The sequence below is a fragment of the Mustelus asterias genome, chromosome 5, assembly GCF_964213995.1.
Source record: "Mustelus asterias chromosome 5, sMusAst1.hap1.1, whole genome shotgun sequence".
Lineage (NCBI taxonomy): Eukaryota > Metazoa > Chordata > Chondrichthyes > Carcharhiniformes > Triakidae > Mustelus > Mustelus asterias.
This window is the reverse complement of record NC_135805.1, coordinates 24,852,321-24,873,986: the sequence shown is the minus strand read 5'-3', so window position 1 is coordinate 24,873,986 and position 21,666 is coordinate 24,852,321. Positions and strand designations below refer to the sequence as shown.

General features: G+C 48.1%; 1 protein-coding gene across 2 annotated transcripts in view; it reads right to left on the bottom strand.

Moving 5' to 3' along the window:
- The window catches only part of anapc1 (anaphase promoting complex subunit 1), a 248,134-nt gene that overhangs the window by 56,507 nt on the left and 169,961 nt on the right, over positions 1-21,666 (bottom strand). For both annotated transcript variants that reach the window (XM_078212275.1, XM_078212276.1), the window contains exon 35: positions 765-841. In XM_078212275.1, coding sequence (XP_078068401.1) covers positions 765-841 — 77 coding nt within the window. The remainder of the gene's footprint in view (positions 1-764; positions 842-21,666) is intronic.

The window sequence follows — 21,666 nt, the reverse complement described above, 5'->3', positions numbered from 1 at the left end:
TAAAAAAAAAAATTGTCCTTTCATTTCAGTTTTTAAGCTGACAACCAGGAAGTTCAGGACTGATAGTGTGCAGCACGGTGGCACAGTGGTTAGCACCGCTGCCTCACAGCGCTAGGGACCTGGGTTCGATTCCCGGCTTGGATCACTGTCTGTGCGGAGTCTGCATGTTAGATAGATAGATACCCTACAGTGCAGAAAGAGGCCCTTCGGCCTATCGAATCTGCACCAACCACAATCCCACCCAGGCCCTATCCCCATATCCCTACATATTTTACCCACTAATCCCTCTAACCTACACATCTCATGACACTAAGGGGCAATTTTAGCATGGCCAATCAACCTAACCCGCACATCTTTGGACTGTGGGAGGAAACCGGAGCACCCGGAGGAAACCCACGCAGACACGAGGAGAATGTGCAAACTCCACACAGACAGTGACCCAAGCCGGGAATCGAACCCAGGTCCCTGGAGCTGTGAAGCAGCAGTGCTAACCACTGTGCCACCGTGCCGCCTCTTCTTCCCCATGTCTGCGTGGGTTTCCTCCGGGTGCTCCGGTTTCCTCCCACAGTCCCAAGATGGGGGGGTTCCTCCCACAGTCCACAGTGCACTGGAGTGCCAGTCTCGAGACTGTGTGCATCAGCATCTGGAATGGACTTGAACCCAAAACCTTCTGACTCAGATGTGAAAGTGCTACTGACTGAGTCATGGCAGACACCGACATTTGAATTTTCTTTTTAAGATAAAGAGCCCAAATTTAAACTTACCGCATGGTTTGCAAATCAACATCTTCAGGTACTTGCCCATCTATCGTGTTCAGTGATGCGTTGTTCTGCCTGACAATCTATGAAGAAAAACAAGCGCCAGGTTAAAAATGTTACTTTGAGGACAAGGATGGAGACGCAGTTTCATGGGAATGCCACATTCCAGCTTAACATTTATTTGTATTAGGATCCAAAATTACTGCTGCATTCAGGAGACTAAATCCAAGTGTCTAATCCAGCAGGTACAGTATAATTTCCGCTTGCTCAAGGATTACACTTTGTAAAGCAAAACACATTAATCCTGATACCAACAACACGCATGAAGATTTACACGATCCAGGACAAAGCAGCATGCCTGATCAGCACAGACTGTCACGGAATACTCTCCATTGCCTGGATGGGTGCAGCTCCAACAACATTCGAGAAGCTTGGCACCATCCAGGACAAAGCAGCCCGCTTGATTGGCACCCCTTCCATGAACATCCACTCCCCCGACCAACAACGCTCGGTGGCTGCAGGGTGTACCATCTACAAGATGCATTGCAGCAATTCACCACCAAAGATCCTACGACAGCGCCTTTCAAACCCACAACCTCTACCATCTCGAAGGACAAGAGCAACAGATGCATGGGACCACCTGCATGTTCCCCTCCAAGACGCACAGAATCCTGAGCAGGAACTATATTCCCATTCCTTTTGTCACAGAGTCAAAATCCTGGAACTGCCTTCCCAACTGCTCTGTGAAGGCATCGACACCATTTGGGCCACAGCCGTTTAAGAAGGTGGCTCGCCACCTTCCCAAGGGCAATTAGACATGGGCAATAAATGCTGGTTTAAGCAGAGATGCTCGCATTCCGTGAAAGAATTACTCAGAAATAACCAGCTCATGATGCTCAGTTTGGCTTCTGCCTGAGGCACTCAGTTTGAACTCAAGGTAAGGTGAGAGTGACTGCCTTTGATATCAATGCAGTGTTACCAAGTGTGGCATCAAGGAACCCAAGTAAAACTGGTCAATGGGAATCAGGCAGAAAACTGGTTGAAGTCACAAAGTGAGATAACTGTGTCTGTTGCAGGTCATTCATCTCAGTTTCTTTTTATTCATTCGTGGGACATGGGCATCGCTGGCTGGCCAGCATTTATTGCCCATCCTTAGTTGCCCGAGGGCAGTTCAGAGTCAACCACGTTGCTGTGGCTCTGGAGTCACATGTAGGCCAGACCAGGTAAGGACGGCAGATTTCCCTCCCTAAAGGACATTATTGAACCATATCGACAATGGTTTCATGGTCATCAGTGGACTCTTAATTCCAGATATTTCTTTTAATGAATTCAAATTCCACCATCTGCTGTGGCCGGATTCGAACCCAGGTCCTCAGAATATTAGCTGAGTTTCTGGGTTAATATTCTAGCGATAATACCACTAAGCCTTCGGCTCCCCCTTGATATCACTGCAGAAGTTTCTCAGGGTAGTGTCTTAGGCCTAAGCATCTTCAGCTACTTCACCAATGACTTTTCTTTCACAAAGGGTCATCTGGACTCGAAACGTCAGCTCTTTTCTCTCCTTACAGATGCTGCCAGACCTGCTGAGATTTTCCAGCGTTTTCTCTTTTGGTCATCAATGTCTTTCTCTCCATCATTAAGTCAAAAGTGGGATGTTCCGCAAGGATTATACAGTGTTCCATTTACAGCTCCGCAGATACTGAAGCAGTTGTGTCCATATGCAGCAAGAGCTGGACAACATTTGGACTTGGGCTGAGAAATGGCAAGAAACATTCATGCCGCACAGGAGATGTGCAGTGAACATCTGGAACAAGAGGGAATCTAACCACCTGCCTTGGCATTACCACTCCTGAATCCCGCATGAGCAACCTTCTGGGTTACCATTCAGAAACTGAAACAGACTAGTCCCTAAATACTGTGGCTACAACAGCAGGTCAGATGGGTCATAGAATCCCTACAGTGCAGAAGGAGGCCATTTGGCCCATTGAGTCCACACCGACCACAATCCCACCCAGGCCCTATCCCCATAACCCCATGCATTTACCCTAGCTTGTTCCCCTGGCACTAAGGGGCAATTTAGCATGGCCAATCTACCTAACCCGCACATCTTTGGACTGTTTGAGGAAACCGGAGCACCCGGAGGAAACCCACGCAGACATGGGGAGAACGTGCAAACTCCACACAGACACGGACAGCGCCTTCCAAATTACTGATCTCTACCACCTAGAAGGACAAGATCAACAAAGGCATGGAAACACCACACGCTTGGGTCCCCATCCCAGTCACACATTAACCAGATTTTAAAGTTTATTTATTAGTGTCACAAGTAGGCTGACATTAACACTGCAATGAAGTTACTGTGAAAATCCCCTCGTCGCCACACTCCGGCACCTGTTCGGGTACACCGAGGGAGAATTTAGCATGGCCAATGCACCTAACCAGCACGTCTTTCAACTGTGGGAGGGAACCGGAGCACCCTGAGGAAACCCACGCAGACACGGGGAGAATGTGCAGATTCTGCACAGACAGTGACCCAAGCTGTGAATCGAACCCGGGTTCCTGGAGCCGGGAGGCAGCAGTGCTAAACACTGTGCCAACATGTCGCCCTGATGCAAAAGAAGAAATCGGAGAGATAAACAGTGAAGGGTGAGAGGGAGAAAGGTGGAGGGAGCGGAGAGAAAGAGGAAGGAGTTGGGGGAAGAGATACATCAGGGAAGGGGAGCGGTGAAAGGAGAGGGAAGGGCTGGGCAAGGTGGAGGGGGAAGAAAGTGGGGGTGAGGGAGGGGGAGAGAGTGAGGGTGGGGGAGTGGGAGAGAGTGGAGGAGGGGGAAGAGAGTGGGGGAGTAGGAGAGAGTGAGGGAGGAGGAGAGAGTGAGGGTGAGGGAGAGGGAGGGGTTATGAACACCTGACCTCTGTAAAAGGCAGGTTAACAAGTCTCTAAACGTGTGTAATGATGGGTTTGAGACACACAAATCTAATGAATCTGTTGGAGTTTAGTCAATCAGTGCACAGCAAGATGTCACAAACAGCAATGTTAGCAATCAGAAACTGTGCTGAAAATGCTCATCAAAATGCACAAGGATGGAACAACTTTGAAAATTCTGTGTCCAAGAAGTGAGGCCCAGTGTGGTGGGAAAGGCCACAAGCCCCTCAGTTTAACCAGCTGTTCTGCAGGCAGCTTTACTTCCCAAATCCGAAGCTTTGTACCAGAGTTGCTACAGTGGATCTGAACTCATCTACCAGGACACAGAGAAACCCTTTCACCCAAACGTGTGGGGTCCCTCCATCCCACTCTGCTGTTGGGAAGTCACATCGTCTCATATGCAGCTTAACCCGAGATCTGTTAGGACGTTATGCAAACTTTGCAAAATGCCGAATCATACTGATAGGACAGGTCACCATCACTTCACCCAAAACTTAATTCTCCACCAACGCAGGTTCTTGCCTTTTTTGACAATAAAGGTTGCTCACAATTAGTCACATTCCAGTGTACCTTCAGGTGCTACGTAATGGAAGAGGAGTACTGAGATTTCCACTCTACGTGGGTGGTCATTAAGCAAATTAATAGATTAGCTGCAAGATAAGCAAACGGGGGCACTGGAATCTTCCTCGGTCAAAATGAAATTGTACAAGAAGCAATTTCCGTTGCGTTTAAGTACGATTAAATGTGCCACTGGCCATTAGATTAAAATGAAAGGCCTGCGGATTGCCACACAAACCTGACATCTCCATGTCGTGCTTTGAAGCCCAGGTGGAGACAAAGCTGTTGGAATTCCACTTCCAACAATGGAGGAACAAGGACAGTCGTGAATTAGCCACCCATCATAGGCAGGCATTTTTCCTTTCTAATGGTAAATCCGGCAGCTTATCCACAAAAGCCCGTGTCCCATCACAGTCGCCTGTTGCATTCCATGGCAATGATGTTTAAAGTTTATTTATTAGTGTCACAAGTAGCCTACATTAACACTGCACTGAAGTTTTTTTTAGAATCATAAAATCCCTCCAGTGCAGAAGGAGACCATTTGGCCCATCGACTCTGCACCGCACACAATCCCACCCAGCCTCTAACCCCATAACCCCACTTATTTACCCTACTAACCCCCTGACACTAAGGGGCAATTTAGCATGGCCAATCAACCTACCCCGCACATCTTTGGAATGTGGGAGGAAACCGGCGCACCCGGAGAAAACCCACGCAGATACGGAGGGAATGTGCAAACTCCGCACAGACAGTGACCCAAGCTGGGAACTGAACCCGGGTCCCTGGCGCTGTGAGGCAGCAGCATGAACCACTGTGCTGTCCTATTTCACAAGTTACTGTGAAAATCCCCGAGTCGCCACACTCCGGCACCTGTTCGGCTACACTGAGGGAGAATTTAGCATGGCCAATGTACCTGACCAGCCTTTCGGACTGAGGGAGGAAACCGGAGCACTTGGAGGAAATCCATACAGACACAGGGAGAACGTGCAGACTCCGCACAGACAGTGACCCAAGCCCGGAATCAAACCCGGGTTCCTGGCGCTGTGAGGCAGCAATGCTAACCACTGTGCCACCCCAAGGAGTCAATAACTGGTGAGTCGAATGGAAAACCCTCTCAATATGCCTCCTCTGCTTTGAAGGTGGCTAAGAGTTGATTTCAGACTGCTCCCTGCGTAGTTGTATCAGCCACTAATGGCGTTACTGCCCACTTCATCTCATCACCTTACATCCTTCAGTCTTGTTCACTCCCTGCCTCGCAACTGCCAACTATCCCCAAATACTAACACAGCAACAAAAACAGAAAAGGAGGAGAAACTCAGCAGGTCTGACAGCACCTGTGGAGAGAGAATCGAGCCAACGTTTCGAGGCTGGATGACTCTTTGTCAGAGCTGGATGAAGGGCCACCCAGACTCGAAACATTGGCTCTATTCCCTCTCCACAGGTGCTGTCAGACCGGCTGAGATTCTCCTCATTTTCTGTTTTTGTTTCAGATTCCAGCATCTGGAGTATTTTGCCTTTATCTTAGTAACACAGCAACTTTCCTTTTCAATTACCCAACATGTCCCTCCATCACATAAGCTCCCATCAAGTCCCATCATTTTTATCTCTTCTTGGCCGGAATTCTCCCAAAAATAATCTACATGTCGAATTTGCATGAGAACTGGAGTAATTCAGACTGGTTTTTTTCAGTGGGAGTTCAGAGAAAAATCTCCCTCACTCTGTGCACCAGCGTGAATATCATTCAATTTCAGGGGCAGTGCCTATCCCCGCTGGAGAGGCTGAAATCATTGCGCTGAGCGGACCACTGTGCGCGCCCCGATCTGTCAGTGCCGAGATCGGCGCATGCGCAGTGGGCCCCCATTGATGGCCTCTTGATTGCTGAGCAGCCTGATCGTTGGCCACCCCCGTGACCTCCGCAACGCCTGCTCTCCGCACCCCCCCCCTCCCCCAGCCCAATCGCTGCCCCCCCCTCAACCATTCCCGAGCCCAGCCCCGAACACCCCTCCTCCCGGTGCCAACCCGCTTTGTAGGCTGACCACCTCCTCAGCTGAACCCCCCACCCCACTCTGATCGTTGGCTTCCCTCCTTCCCCCACCAATTCCGACTGCAGAGTGGCAGCGGGACCCCCCATTGAGCATCCCCTAGCCCCCCTCTTGGCACTGCCTCATGCCTGATGGGAAGTGCCAAGGTGCCCCTTGGGGGTGGGTGGGAAGAGGCTAGCAAGTCTTCAGTCCCGGGCTCGTTAATTGCATTTAAATTAGATTTAACATTCTTACCCCGCCGATTTCTGGTGTGGAGCAGCTGCCGCCGGAAATCCAGCGTTGGGAGACGCTATCGTGGCGGGAACGCACACGCGAATCCCGCGCATCGCCCGCCACGCTAAAAAAGTAGCGCAGCGAGATGGGAGAATCGTCCCCCTTGTGTAGGTGCCGGGACAGAGACATTATTATTGTTGGCTTCCCCCAGTGAATATTGATGCAAGTATGTCAGTCCAGCTCTGCTAAATTGGTGACTCAGCCCTGCCAAGAGATGCCAAGGATCCTGTCTAGAATATGTTGTCCCCGACTGTGGATGATTGCACAGACGACGGAGGTTTGATAGACTCTCAGTTTGGCATTTTAGGTCAGATTGCTGTGGTTTCATACTCTTTTAGTCAGCTGCAGCTTTTGCGATGTGCGTGGTGATTTCGGGTCCCCAGAACATTACCCTGGGTCACTGGATTTTTAGTCCAGCGACAATTGCTGGTGATTGTGGAATCTAGATATGTGACGCTCTCCACAACTTCCAGCACCATATTGCCAATGCTGATAGATGGCTACATGCTGTACCATGACATTTGTCTTCCTGATCCCAATGGACAAACCAAACTTTTTATGGATATGAGTGGATTAGTCCATTTGCCACCGAAGGTGTCAAGCCAAAAAGACATTTTATTTTATTTGTTCATGGGATGTGGGCCTCGCTGGCTGGGCCATCTCTGAAGGCAATTAAGACATTGCTGTGGATCTGAAGTCACATGTAGGCTAGACCAGGTGAGGACGGCAGATTTTCCTTCCCTAAAGGATATGACGAACGGCATGGCGGCACCGCTGCCTCACAGCTCCAGGGATCCGGGTTCAATTCCAGCCTCGGGTGACTGTCTGTGTGGAGTTTGCATGTTTTCCCCGTGTCTGCGTGGGTTTCCTCTGGGTGGTCCAGTTTTCTCCCACACTCCAAAGATGTGCGGGTTAAGTTGATTGGCCACACTGAATAGCCCCTTCGTGTCAGGGGATTAGCGGGGTAAATACGTGTATTTATGGGGATAGGGACTGGGTGGGATTGTTGTCGGCGCAGGCTTGATGGGCCGAATGGCTTCCTTCTGCATTGTAGGGATTCTAGTGAACCAGATGGGTTTTTACGACATCTGAAAATGGTTTCATGGTCATCAGTAGATTCTTAATGCCAGATTTTTATTGAATTCAAATTCCACCATCTGTGATGGTGGGATTCGAACCCGGGTCCCCAGAACATTACCCTGGGTCTCAGCGACAATACCATGACGCCACTGCCTCCCCTATTGGTGTAAAGCAACTCTCTGATGAGAATTTGACGCACCTTTGTTTTGGACTCAACTGAGGAAGGTCGAACAGCTTGGTGTCAGTTCTGGTATGTAAGTTGACATCCTTTGTCAATGACCTGAAGGTATCAGACAGCACTAAAGAGAAGAATATGCCAAAGAGTCTCGGTGCCAGAACATGTAGCCCTGTTTGACCCCATCATGGATCTCAATGGATGCCAATGTTGCCCCGTCAGAGCTGACCTTATCTATCATGTTGTCATGTAAGGGAGATCACGTTGAGCAGCTTGGGCAGGCAGCCAATTTTCTTCAGCAACTTAAATAGAGCACCTCTCCTCACATGGTTGAATGCCTTTGTGTGATTAATGAAGGCAATGTATAGCGGTCTGCTTTGTTCTCAACATTTCTCTTGTAGCTGCCAGACTGTTAATGTTAATTGTGGATTTTCCAGTTCTGAAACCACACTAGGATTCGCGATGGATGTGTTCAGCCAGGATCTGCAGTCAAACAAGGACGGCACCGGCAAGGGCCTTTCCCACAATGCCTGGCAGGGAAATTAGGGCATTGGCACCAGCAGGATCTGATCATCGTCAGACATGACTCTCAACAACAATCCCAACACAGGATAGCTACGACAGAACTGATTGTGATATAGAACACTCCCTGACTCAGGTCACTGTCTGTGCGGAGTCTGCACGGTCTCCCCGTGTCTATGTGGGTTTCCTCCGGGTGCTCTGGTTCATGGGATGTGGGCGTCACTGGCTGGGCCACCTCGGAGGGCAATTAAGACATTGTTCTGGGTCTGGAGTTACATGTGGCCCAGACCAGGTAAGGTTAGGTGCACTGGCCATGCTAAATTCTCCCTCAGTGTACCCGAACAGGCGCCGGAGTGTGGCGACTCGGGGATTTTCACAGTAACTTCATTGCAGTACCAATGCAAGAAACGCACATAGGTACGTGCAAACTTTATAGACAGTCACCCAAACCGGGTATCGAACCCGGGTCCCTGGCATTGTGAGGCAGCAGTGCTAACCATTGTGCTGCCGTGCTGCCCACGGTTACTGACTCATTTGTCAGGGGCAAAGCTCCAGGGGCAAAGCTCCAGGGGTCGACACGACACCACCTGATCTTATCAAGCACGGGAAACTGGGAGTCCTGCAGCACCTGCACAAACCTCTGTCACTGCTGGAGGAAGGGTGCAGTGTCCCAGGACATGCATGATGCAAAGATTATAACCTCACACAAGAACAAGGGTGTCTGCCGCAATTGCCTTAACTACTGAATTGCCTCCAATGCAGTGAATGAGTAAACCAAAACTTATACACAATACTTAGGCGTGGTCTCACCAGCATGCTGTATGGTTGTAGCAAGACTTCCCTACATTTAAACCCCACCCCCCTTCCAATAAAAGTCATTACATTTGCCTTCCGAATTAACTGCTTTACCTGTGTGGGAACATATTGTTTGTCATTTATGAGGATACCTAGATCCCTCTGTGCCAACACGGAAGGCGATGGTGTAGTGGTATTATTGCTAGGCTATTCATCCAGAAACTCGGCTAACGTTCTGGGGACCCAGAATTCTTCAGAATTCTCTGAAGAGAATTCTCTCTGTGAACAGCCAGTAGCAGCCTTTTCACCTGGTTTCTGTGGCTATGACTCATCTTTCATTCCCTCCCCCTGCAGTATAAATATCTCCCACGTTCTATGCCTTTTAGCTTTGACAAAGGGTCGTCTGGACCTGAAGCGTCAGCTCTTTTCTCTCCTTACAGATGTTGCCAGACCTGCTGAGATTTTCCAGCATTTTCTCTTTTGGTTTCAGATTCCAGCATCCGCAGTAAGTTGCTTTTATTAATAAATGCTGGCCAGCCAGCAACGCCCATGTCCCATGAATGAAAAAAGAAAAAAGATATGGATGCACCTGGCTAGGCTAGCATTCATTGTCCATCCCTAATTGCCCTTCAGAAGTTGGCGGTGAGCTGCCTTTTTGATCTGCTGCTGATCGACACTCGCTTTTGTTATAAAATGAGGTTAGAAAACTAAATTAGCAGGTTGAATCAGCATAAGCACCAGATTATCTAGATTCACTTTTAAAGAGTATTATAGAAGAATGCAGTTTGCAATCAGCACCTCAAGAAAGTAATGTGTTTTTGGGATCACCTTAGAAAGTCCTGTAGTAGCAAGTTTCTACCTTCAGAAGAACAAGCTGGACAACTACTGATCTAAGGAATATAAATTCAATGATTTGCTGAATCTTGCCTCCAACATAGCAGACACTGCCATAAATAATAAATGAAAGCAGAGAGTCATTCGGGCACAGGAAAGGGCCATTTGGCACTGTGTGTGGAGTCTGCACGTTCTCCCCGTGTGTACCTGAGTTTCCTCTGGGTGCTCCCGTCTCCTCCCACGCTCCAAAAATGTGCAGGTTCGGTGGATTGGCCATACTAAATTGACCCTTAGTGTCCCAAGCTGTTGAAGGTTAGTTGGATTATGGTAAATGTGTGGGTTGGGGGAAAGGGCCTGGGTAAGAGGCTCTGTCAGAGGGTTGGTGCAGACACAATGGGCTGAATGGCCTCCTTCTGCACTGTAGGGGTTCTTTGATCAAATTGAAGCCTGAAGTTATTATTAAAGACAAAAAAAAGCAAAGCACTTCAGTGGTGCAATGAAAAATGAACACCAAACCAAAAAGAGGGTTTTGGGGCGGCACGGTGGCACAGTGGTTAGGACTGTTGCCTCACAGCACCAGGAACCTGAGTTCGATTCTGGCCTTGGGTGACTGCCTGAGTGGAGTTTGCACGTTCTCCCCGTGTCTGTGTGGGTTTCCTCCGAGTTCTCCGGTTTCCTCCCACAGTCCAAAGATGTGCTGGTTAGGTAGATTGGCTGTGTTAAATTGTCCCTTAGTGTCAGAGGGACTAGCAGGGTAAATACGTAGGGTTACGGGAATAGGGCCTGGGTGAGATTGTTGCCGGTGCAGACTCGATGGGCCGAATGGCTTCCTTCTGCACTGTCGGGATTCTATGAATCTAGGGGGTTTGATGATAGGAATTTAAACAAAGAGGGTGGAGGGAGGTTTTAATGAAAGACGAACAGAGGTCGGAACCTCAGACACTACTAGTGGTGGAGTGAATGTGGCAGAGGAAAGGGAATGAAAGTAGTGCAGAGTGAGCCAGAGGAATGGAGAGATGGACAGGAAGCCGGACAGGTGGTTGAGATGGCAGTGGGGGAACATCTTCGTAATAGCAATCACAACATGGTGCAATTTAAAACCAAAAGAGAAAATGCTGGAAAATCTCAGCAGGTCTGGCAGCATCTGCAAGGAGAGAAAAGAGCTGACGTTTCGAGTCCACATGACCCTTTGTTAAAGCTCTGACAAAGCTTTTCTCTCCTTACTGATGCTGCCAGACCTGCTGAGATTTTCCAGCATTTTCTCTTTTGGTTTCAGATTCCAGCATCTGCAGTAATTTGCTTTTATGTGGTGCAATTTAAGGTTGTTATGGGGGGGGGGGGGGGGGGGGGGGAAGAGAGAAAGAGTGGATTTTAGTAAAGTAGGACAGGATCTAGCCAAGGTACACTGAGAACAGCTATTTGTGGGGAAATCTACAGAGCAGTGAGCGACGTTCAAAAAGGAAATGGGGAGGGTACAGGCCCAACATGTCCCCTCCAGGGTGATAGGAAGGAGTAACAAGCCCAGAGAACCAGGGATAACCAGAGATATTAAGGATGCGATGACAAGGAAAAGAGAAGCTTTTCGCAGGGGAGCAAATCAGCAGAGGCATTAGTAGAGTACAGAAAGTGCAGGGTGGAGCTTTGGAAAGCAATTAGGAGAGCAAAGAGCAGATATGAGAAAGCTCTTAGGGACCAAGGATGCAATCTATGGGTGGAGCCAGAGGACATTGGTAGAATGTTGAACGTATACTTCATATCCATTTTCACTCAAGAGAATGAGGGCGATGGTATGGAATTCAGGGAGAGAGACTGTGAGGTTCTTGAGTAAATTGACATAGGGAAGGACAAGGTATTGGAGGTGTTGGCAATCTTAAAAGTGGACAAAACTCGAGGTTCGGATGAATTGTGACCCAGGATGCTGTGGGAGGCAAGGGAGGAGATTACAGGGGCTCGGACCCAAATTTCAAAATCTTCTCTGGCCACAGGGGAGGTCACCACAGTAAGAAGTTTAACAACACCAGGTTAAAGTCCAACAGATCTATTTGGTAGCAAAAGCCACAAGCCTTCGGAGCCTTAAGCTCCTTCTTCAGGTGAGTGGGAATTCTGTTCACAAACAGGGCATATAAAGACACAAACTCAATTTACAGAATAATGGTTGGAATGCAAATACTTACAGCTAATCAAGTCTTAAAGGTACAGACAATTTGAGTGGAGAGAGCATTAAGACAGGTTAAAGAGATGTGTATTGTCTCCAGACAGGACAGCCAGTGAGACTCTGCAGGTCCAGGCAAGCTGTGGGGATTACAGATACTGTGACATGAACCCAATATCCCGGTTGAGGCCGTCCTCATGTGTGCAGAACTGGGCTATCAGTTTTTGCTCAGCACCTCAGGGGAGGTGCCAGGGGACTGGAGAACAGCTAATGTGGTTCTGCCACTTAGGAAGGGTTGTAGAGTTAAGCCAGGGATTTACAGACCAGTGAGTCTCACATCAGTGGTAGGGAAAATATTGGAGGTAATTCTGAAGGAGAGAATCTATCTCCACTTAGAGAGACATGGCTTGATCATGGTTAGTCAGCATGGCTTTGTCAGAGGAAAGTCATGCCAAACAATTTTAATTGAATTTTTTGAGGAGGTGACTAGGTGTGTAGATGAGGGTAGTGCAGTTGATGTGTTCTATATGGATTTCAGCAAAACCTTTGACAAGGTCCCACATTGGAAGCTTGTAAAGAAGGCAAATGCACTTGGGATACAGGGTAATTTGAGGAGGTGGATTCAAAATTGGCTTAGTTGTAGGAGACAGAGGGTGATGACAGAAGGCTGTTTGACTGGAAGCCAGCAGCCAGTGGCGTCCAACGGGGATCTGTGCTGGGTCCCTTATCATTTGTTATGTATATAAACAACATAGATGACTATGTGGGGGCTAGAATTAGTAAGTTGGCAGGTGACACCAAGATTGGCCAGGTGGTTAACAGTGATGATGAGTGTCTTCGTATACAGGAAGATATAGATGGGATGGTCAAATGGGCAGATAAATGGCAGATGGAATTTAATCCTGAAAAGTGTGAGGTGATACACTTTGGAAGGAGTCATTTGACAAAACAATATTCAATGAACGGCCTGACACTAGGAAATTCTGAGGAACAAATGGATCATGGCATTTTTGTCTTTTAAAAAGATTTAGACAGTTACATGGGTAAGATGGGTATAGAAGGGAATGGGCCAAATGTGAGCAATTGGGCCTAGCTTCGGGGTTTAAAAAAAAGAGCGGCATGGACAAGTTGGGCCGAAGGGCCTGTTTCTATGCTGTAAACCTCTATGACTCTATGAGATCTCTGAAGATGGAAGGGCATGTTAGTCGGGCGGTGAAAAAGGTATATGGGACACTTGCCTTTATCAAGCGAGGCATAGATTACAAAAGCAGGGATAGAACATAGAACATAGAACAGTACAGCGCAGAACAGGCCCTTCGGCCCACGATGTTGTGCCGACCTTCATCTGAAACCAAGATCAAGCTATCCCACTCCCTACCATCCTGGTGTGCTCCATGTGCCTATCCAATAACCGCTTAAATGTTCCTAAAGTGTCTGACTCCACTATCACTGCAGGCAGTCCATTCCACACCCCAACCACTCTCTGCGTGAAGAACCTACCTCTGATATCCTTCCTATATCTCCCACCATGAACCCTATAGTTATGCCCCCTCGTAATAGCTCCATCCACCCGAGGAAATAGTCTTTGAACGTTCACTCGATCTATCCTCTTCATCATTTTATAAACCTCTATTAAGTCTCCCCTCAATCTCCTCCGCTCCAGAGAGAACAGCCCCAGCTCCCTCAACCTTTCCTCATAAGACCGACACTCCAAACCAGGCAGCATCCTGGTAAATCTCCTCTGCACTCTTTCCAGCGCTTCCACATCCTTCTTATAGTGAGGTGACCAGAACTGCACGCAATATTCCAAATGCGGTCTCACCAAGGTCCTGTACAGTTGCAGCATAACCCCACGGCTCTTAAACTCCAACCCCCTGTTAATAAAAGCTAACACACTATATGCCTTCTTCACAGCTCTATCCACTTGAGTGGCAACCTTTAGAGATCTGTGGATATGGACCCCAAGATCTCTCTGTTCCTCCACAGTCTTCAGAACCCTACCTTTGACCCTGTAATCCACATTTAAATTAGTCCTACTAAAATGAATCACCTCACATTTATCAGGGTTAAACTCCATTTGCCATTTTTCAGCCCAGCTTTGCATCCTATCTATGTCTCTTTGCAGCCTACAACACCCCTCCACCTCATCCACTACTCCACCAATCTTGGTGTCATCAGCAAATTTACTGATCCACCCTTCAGCCCCCTCCTCTAAGTCATTAATAAAAATCACAAAGAGCAGAGGACCAAGCACCGATCCCTGCGGCACTCCGCTAGCAACCTGCCTCCAGTCCGAAAATTTTCCATCCACCACCACCCTCTGTCTTCGATCAGACAGCCAGTTACCTATCCAATCGGCCAACTTTCCCTCTATCCCACACCTCCTTACTTTCATCATAAGCCGACCATGGGGGACCTTATCAAACGCCTTACTAAAATCCATGTATATGACATCAACCGCCCTACCTTCATCAACACACCTAGTTACCTCCTCAAAAAATTCTATCAAATTTGTGAGGCACGATTTGCCCTTCACAAGTCCGTGCTGACTATCCCAGATTAATCCGCATCTTTCTAAATGGTCGTAAATCCCATCCCTAAGGACCTTTTCCATCAATTTACCAACCACCGAAGTCAGACTAACCGGTCTATAATTACCAGGGTCATTTCTATTCCCTTTCTTAAACAGAGGAACAACATTTGCCACTCTCCAGTCCTCTGGCACCATCCCCGTGGACAGCGAGGACCCAAAGATCAAAGCCAAAGGCTCTGCAATCTCATCCCTCGCCTCCCAAAGAATCCTAGGATACATTTCATCAGGCCCAGGGGACTTATCGACCTTCAGTTTATTCAAAACTGCCAAGACATCCTCCCTCCGAACATCTATTTCCTCCAGCCTATTAGCCTGTAACACCTTCTCTTCCTGAAAAACATGGCCCCTCTCCTTGGTGAACACTGAAGAAAAGTATTCATTCATCACCTCGCCTATCTCTACTGATTCCATACACAAGTTCCCACCACTGTCCTTGACCGGCCCTAACCTCACCCTGGTCATTCTTTTATTCCTCACATAAGAGTAAAAAGCCTTGGGGTTTTCCTTGATCCGACCCACCAAGGACTTCTCATGTCCCCTCCTAGCTCTCCTCAGCCCCTTTTTCAGCTCATTCCTTGCTAACTTGTAACCCTCAGTCGAGCCATCTGAACCTTGTTTCCTCATCCCTACATAAGCTTCCCTCTTCCTTTTCACAAGACATTCCACCTCTTTTGTGAACCACGGTTCCCTCACTCGGCCATTTCCTCCCTGCCTGACAGGGACATACCTATCAAGGACACCCAGTATTTGTTCCTTGAAAAAGTTCCACTTTTCATCAGTGCCTTTCCCTGACAGTTTCTGTTCCCATCTTATGCCCCCTAATTCTTGCCTAATCGCATCATAATTACCTCTCCCCCAATTGTAAGCCTTGCCCTGCCGTCCGGCCCTATCCCTCTCCATTGCAATAACAAAAGACACCGAATTGTGGTCACTATCTCCAAAGTTCTCTCCCACAACCAAATCTAACACTTGGCCCGGTTCATTTCCCAGTACCAAATCCAATGTGGCCTCACCCCTTGTCGGCCTATCCACATATTGTGTCAGGAAACCCTCCTGCACACACTGCACAAAAAGTGCCCCATCCAAACTATTTGACCTACAAAGGTTCCAATCAATATTTGGAAAGTTAAAGTCCCCCATGACAACTACCCTGTGACCCCCACACGTATCCATAATCTGCTTAGCAATTTCTTCCTCCACATCTCTATTACTATTTGGGGGCCTATAGTAAACTCCTAGCAACGTGACCGCTCCTTTCCTGTTTCTAACTGCAGCCCATATTACCTCAGTGTGCATATCCCCCTCAAAGTGCTTTTCCGCAGCCGTTAAACTATCCTTGATTAACAATGCTACTCCTCCACCTCTTTTACCAGCTTCCCTACACTTACTGAAACATCTATACCCCGGAACGTCCAACAACCATTCCTGTCCTTGTTCTACCCACGTCTCCGTAATGGCCACAACATCGTAGTCCCAAGTAGCAATCCACGCCCCAAGTTCATCCACCTTGTTCCGGATGCTCCTTGCATTGAAGTAGACACACTTCAACCCATCTTCCTGTCTACCGGCACCCACCCTTGACCTTGATACCTTCCCCAATACCTCACCACCCTCAACACTGACTTCTGGACTACAACTCCTTTTCCCACTCCCCTGACAAATTAGTTTAAATCCCCCTGAAGAGCCGTAGCAAATTTCCCTCCCAGGATATTGGTGCCCCTCTGGTTCAGGTGCACCCGTCCTGTTTGTAGAGGTCCCACCTTCCCCAGAACGTGTTCCAATTATCCACGTATCTGAAACCCTCCCTCCTGCACCATCCCTGCAACCACATGTTTAAGTGCACTCTCTCCCTGTTCCTCAACTCGCTATCACGTGGCACCGGTAGCGTACCAGAGATGACCACATGTTTTGTCTTTGCTCTCAGCTTCCAGCCGAGCTCCCGAAATTCCTGTTTTAAATCCCCGTCCCTTCTCTTACCTATGTCGTTGGTACCAATGTGTACCACGACTTGTGACTGTTTCCCCTCCCCCTTAAGAATGCGGAAAACACGGTCCGAGACGTCACGGACCCTGGCATCCGGTAGGCAACAAACCATCCTCGAGTCTCTTTTGCTGCCACAGAACCTCCTATCTATCCCTCTAACTAACGAGTCCCCAATAACTATTGCCCTCCCGCTCTCCTCCTTACCCTCCTGAGCCACAGGGACGGACTCAGTGCCGGAGATCCTCTCACTGCGGCTCACCACTGGTATGTCGTCCCCCTCAACCGTATCCAAAGCGGAATACTTATTGCTAAGGGGAACGACCACAGGGGATCCCTGCACCGACTGCTTCTTCCCAGCCCCTCTCACCGTCACCCATCTATTTTCATTCCGCGGAGTAACTGTATCCCTGAAGCTTCTGTCTATGGCCATCTCTGCATCCCTAATGATCCTAAGTTCCTCCAACTCCAGCTCCAGTTCCCTTACACGGTTTTGGAGTAGCTGCAGATGGATGCACTTCTCACAGGTATAATCAGCAGGGACACTGACGTCGTCCCTCACCTCGAACATAGTGCAAGAGGAACATTGCACTGCCTTCACACCCATCCCCTCTAGATACCTTGCCAGTACCAGGTAGAAACAGCAAAAAATGAATTAACTCACCCCTGCTCGCCCAAGCCCTGTGAGCCAAAGCCCTACAGCTTTCACTCTGCCTCCTGCTCACTCTGCTGCCCACTAACGACGCTGCCCGCTCAAAAGTGCGGCCTACTTTTAAACCCTCCAAAAACCTTCCCAGACTCCTGCTGGGCCCACTTCCTGTTTTAAAAAAAACCTCCGATTTTTTACACAAATTTAACTTAAAATAAATAAATAAATGTAGTGAACAAACCAACTGCCTTCTCCTCAGCCTGGTCCTGTGGAACAATGTCATGTTGGAGTTGCATAGAACTTTGGTGAGGCCACAGCTGGAGTACTGTGTGCAGTTCTGGCTGTCATATTATAGGAAGGATGTGATTGCACTGGAGAGGGTACAGGGGAGATTCACCAGGATGCTGCCTGGGATGGAACATTTAGGTTATGAAGAGAAGTTGGATAGGCTTGGGTTGTTTTCGTTGGAGGAGAAGACTGAGGGGCAACCTGGTCTAGGTGTACAAGGCCATGAGGGACATGGACAGAGTGGGTAAGGAGCAGCTGTTCCCCTTAGTTGAAGAGTCAGTCATGAGGGGGCACAAGTTCAAGGTGAGGGGCAGGAGGTTTGCGGGGGGGGGGGGGAGAGAAATCATAGAAACCCTACAGTACAGAAAGAGGCCATTCGGCCCATCGAGTCTGCACCGACCACAATCCCACCCAGGCCCTACCCCCATATCCCTACATATTTTACCCACTAATCCCTCTAATCTACGCATCCCAGGACACTAAGGGGCAATTTTAGCATAGCCAATCAACCTAACCTGCACATCTTTGGACTGTGGGAGGAAACCGGAGCATCCGGAGGAAACCCACGCGGACACGAGGAGAATGTGCAAACTCCACACAGACAGTGACCCAAGCCGGGAATCGAACCCAGGTCCCTGGAGCTGTGAAGCAGCAGTGCTAACCACTGTGCTACTGTGCCGAGAGAGAGAGAGAGAGCCTCACATCCTTTAAAAAGTACCTGGATGAGCATTTGGCACGTTATAACATTCAGGGCTATGGGCCACGTGCTGGTAAGTGGGATTAGGTAGGTAGCTTGGTTAGGTGGTTCTCACATGTCGGTGCAGACTCATTGGGCCGAAGGGCCTCTTCTGCGCTATATGATTCTGAGAGTTGGCTGTCAGTTACAGCTCTGGAGGAGTCACAATGCGGGAAGAGCAGGGTTACACTGTAGGAATCTGAAGACAAGGGATTTAAACTTTGGGCTTTGCAGATTGGGAGCCAATGTAGGACAATAGGAACTGGAGTGCCAGACAAGCTGGACGGTGTGGTATAGGATACAAGCATCAATAAATGGTCATTCTGGAATTGATCGATAAGGCAGAAAGCTGGGAAAGAGACCACAGGAGTGTTGGAGCCTGAAGGCAATGAAGATGTACCAGAGTGTGTGTGTGGTGGATAGGTGATGGGTGTTTACATCAGTAATGTCATGTAGGCAGAATGATTGCTGGAAACTGGCTGCGCAGCGCTGATTTCAAGAGGATTTCAAGGTTACATACAACCTGCTTCAGCCTGAGACTGTGACGAGGAAGGAACATAAGGGAGTGGAGGAATGGTTTCAGTCTAGCCAGTGTTTAGCTGGAGAATGTTAAGGTTCATCCAAGGTGAGCGCAAAGGCAGTTAAGGGGTTGAGGGAGGTCCACTAGAGGCTACTTCAAGTTTATTTATTAGTATCACAAGTAGGCTTACATTAACACTGCAATGAAGTTACTGTGAAAATCCCCTAGTCGCCACACCCCGGCGCCTGTTTGGGTACACTGAGGGAGAATTTCGTATGGCCAATGCACCTGACCAGCACGTCTTTCAGACTGTGGAAGGAAACCGGAGCACCTGGAGGAAACCCACACAGACACGGGAGAACATGCAAATTCCGTACAGTGACCTAAGCCGGGAATTGAACCCAGGTACCCTGGCACTATGAGACAGCAGTGCTAACCACTGTGCCATCAATTACCCTGGCCTGACAAAGGATATAACATTTTCTGGTACGTTGCAATTCACATTTGGTAGTTTTCCATGAAACAGCATTTGCTTTTGTACAGATGTCCAAATTGCCTCTCTCTGCAAGACTATCCCACAAAATTAATCAGAGCTCCTTTCCTTCTCCATGAAACTCTACCGCTCTTTATTGCCTGCCCTGGGGTATATTGGAAGGATCTACAGGCTGATAATCAACCTGTTTGGCCATGTTATCCATGCACCTTCCTTGACCATCATGTCCTGAAGTGGGCCCTGAACCCAGAGCACCCGACCCAGAGGAAAGAATTCATAGAATCCCTACAGTAGAGGAGGCGGCAATTCGGCCCAATTCTGCACCGACCGCAATCCCAGCCAGGCCCTATTCCCGTAACCCCATGTATTTACCCTACTAGTCCCCCTAACACTAGGATCATTGTAGCATGGCCAATCAGCCCAAGATTTCCTGAGCTCTTCTCTGCCTGAGAAAAGAAAACAGCTCCAAGGGTAATGAAAAGAAGTAACACTGTCTGGCACTCATAAAAGTCATCACCTGAGCAAACTATATAAACTAATGTCCAAGCCCTTTTCTGTCATTTGCCAAAAGGAAACCAAAAAGATGGTTTTGACAAGATGAAAAAAATTCCCATCAGCGTCTTGGGGAATCATTTGTCAGTGGAAGGATAATAAACACAGATGCAATTGTGCAAATGAAATGGTTAAATATTTCCTATGTCACGTTTGTTGCGAGGAATGGGACGAAAGTCAAGAGGTCTGTGCAACAAATGAACAAATTGTATCACTTACGCCCTTTTGGGAAGGAAATCTGCCATCCTTACCCGGTCTGGCCTACATGTGGCTCCAGACCCACAGCAACGTAGTTGATCTCAACTGCCCTCTGAAATGGCCTTGCAAGCCATTCAGTTCAAGGGTAACTAGGGATGGGCAATAAATGCTGGCCCAGCCAGCGACACCCATGTCTCGTGAATGATTTAAAGGAAATACTGCTCACTTAATGTAATTAAAGCAACGCGAGGTATTTCACAGGGGCGTAATAAGGCAAGATGTAGGTGTCTGGAAAGCGTTGCCAGGGATGGTGGTGGAGGCAGATACGATAGGGGCATTTAAGGGGCTTTTAAAAAAGCACGAATATGCAAGGATTAGAGGGACATGGACCAAGGGCAGGCAGAAGAGATTAGTTTAATTTCATAGAATCATAGAAACCCGACAGTGCAGAAGGAGGCCATTCAGCCCATCGAGTTTGCACCGACAACAATCCCACCCAGACCCTATCTCTGCTGAGTTACACTGCTAATCCCACTAACCTATCACATCCTGGGACACTAAGGGTTAATTTAGCATGTCCAATCAACCTAACCCGCACATCTTTGGTGTCATGTTCGGCACAACATAGTGGGCCGAAGGACCTGTTCCTGTGCTGTACTGTTCTATGTTCCAAGATGTTGAGACGATTAGGGAGACAGCAAAGGCAGCCGAACGTTGCAAAGGCTTTGTCTTTTACCTCGAGAACCAACAATGGTTAAAACAGATTCACATTGTTTTGACTAATTTAGTGAAAAGCGAGTCAATGAAGCTTACAGGATTAATGCTCAGATAAATATAACGAATGAGGAAGAACGGAACTGTGTCTCATCAACTAGACGACAACAGAAACATTGTTTTAGTTCAACGCCAGCTAATAGTGAAAACATTTGCCTAAACAGTCGGTTGGTAAAAGCCACCATTGCAGACTGCAAAAGCATAGTCACAGTTAATGTCATCAAGGAAACCTTTGGTTTACAGGGTAATATTAAAAAGGTATCATCCACCGTCATTTACTGGATGACTACTCAAACGTTGATGGGTAACATTGTAAAATGAACCACAAGAATGTTTCAGTAATGAAGCTGGACAATATACTTTAACTGTAAGAAATCTACTTATGCTGCTACTGTACATAGAATCTCCCTGCTTGGAGCAAGGAAATACTGTTTGCTCAATAATTCATGCTTCCTCCAGCAAATGTTGTAGACTGCGTATCTTCCCCAGCTCACTGGAGGTGTCAATTTGAGTTAGATGTGAAACATGGTAACTCAGTCAGACATTTGTTCGGCAACTCAGTCAGACACAGCGGATGTTAATCTACTGATCAGCTGAAGGTCATTGGCCTGAATTCTAACTCTATTTCCCTCTCCACGGATACTGTGTCCCCAGGATCTCCTGCTTTCAGCTCAGATTTCCTGTATCTGCCACATTTTGCAATTCTTTCAGACACGCATCAGTTTACTTTCTCTGATGACACACTGGCTTGGATTTTGTGGTAAGGACAGT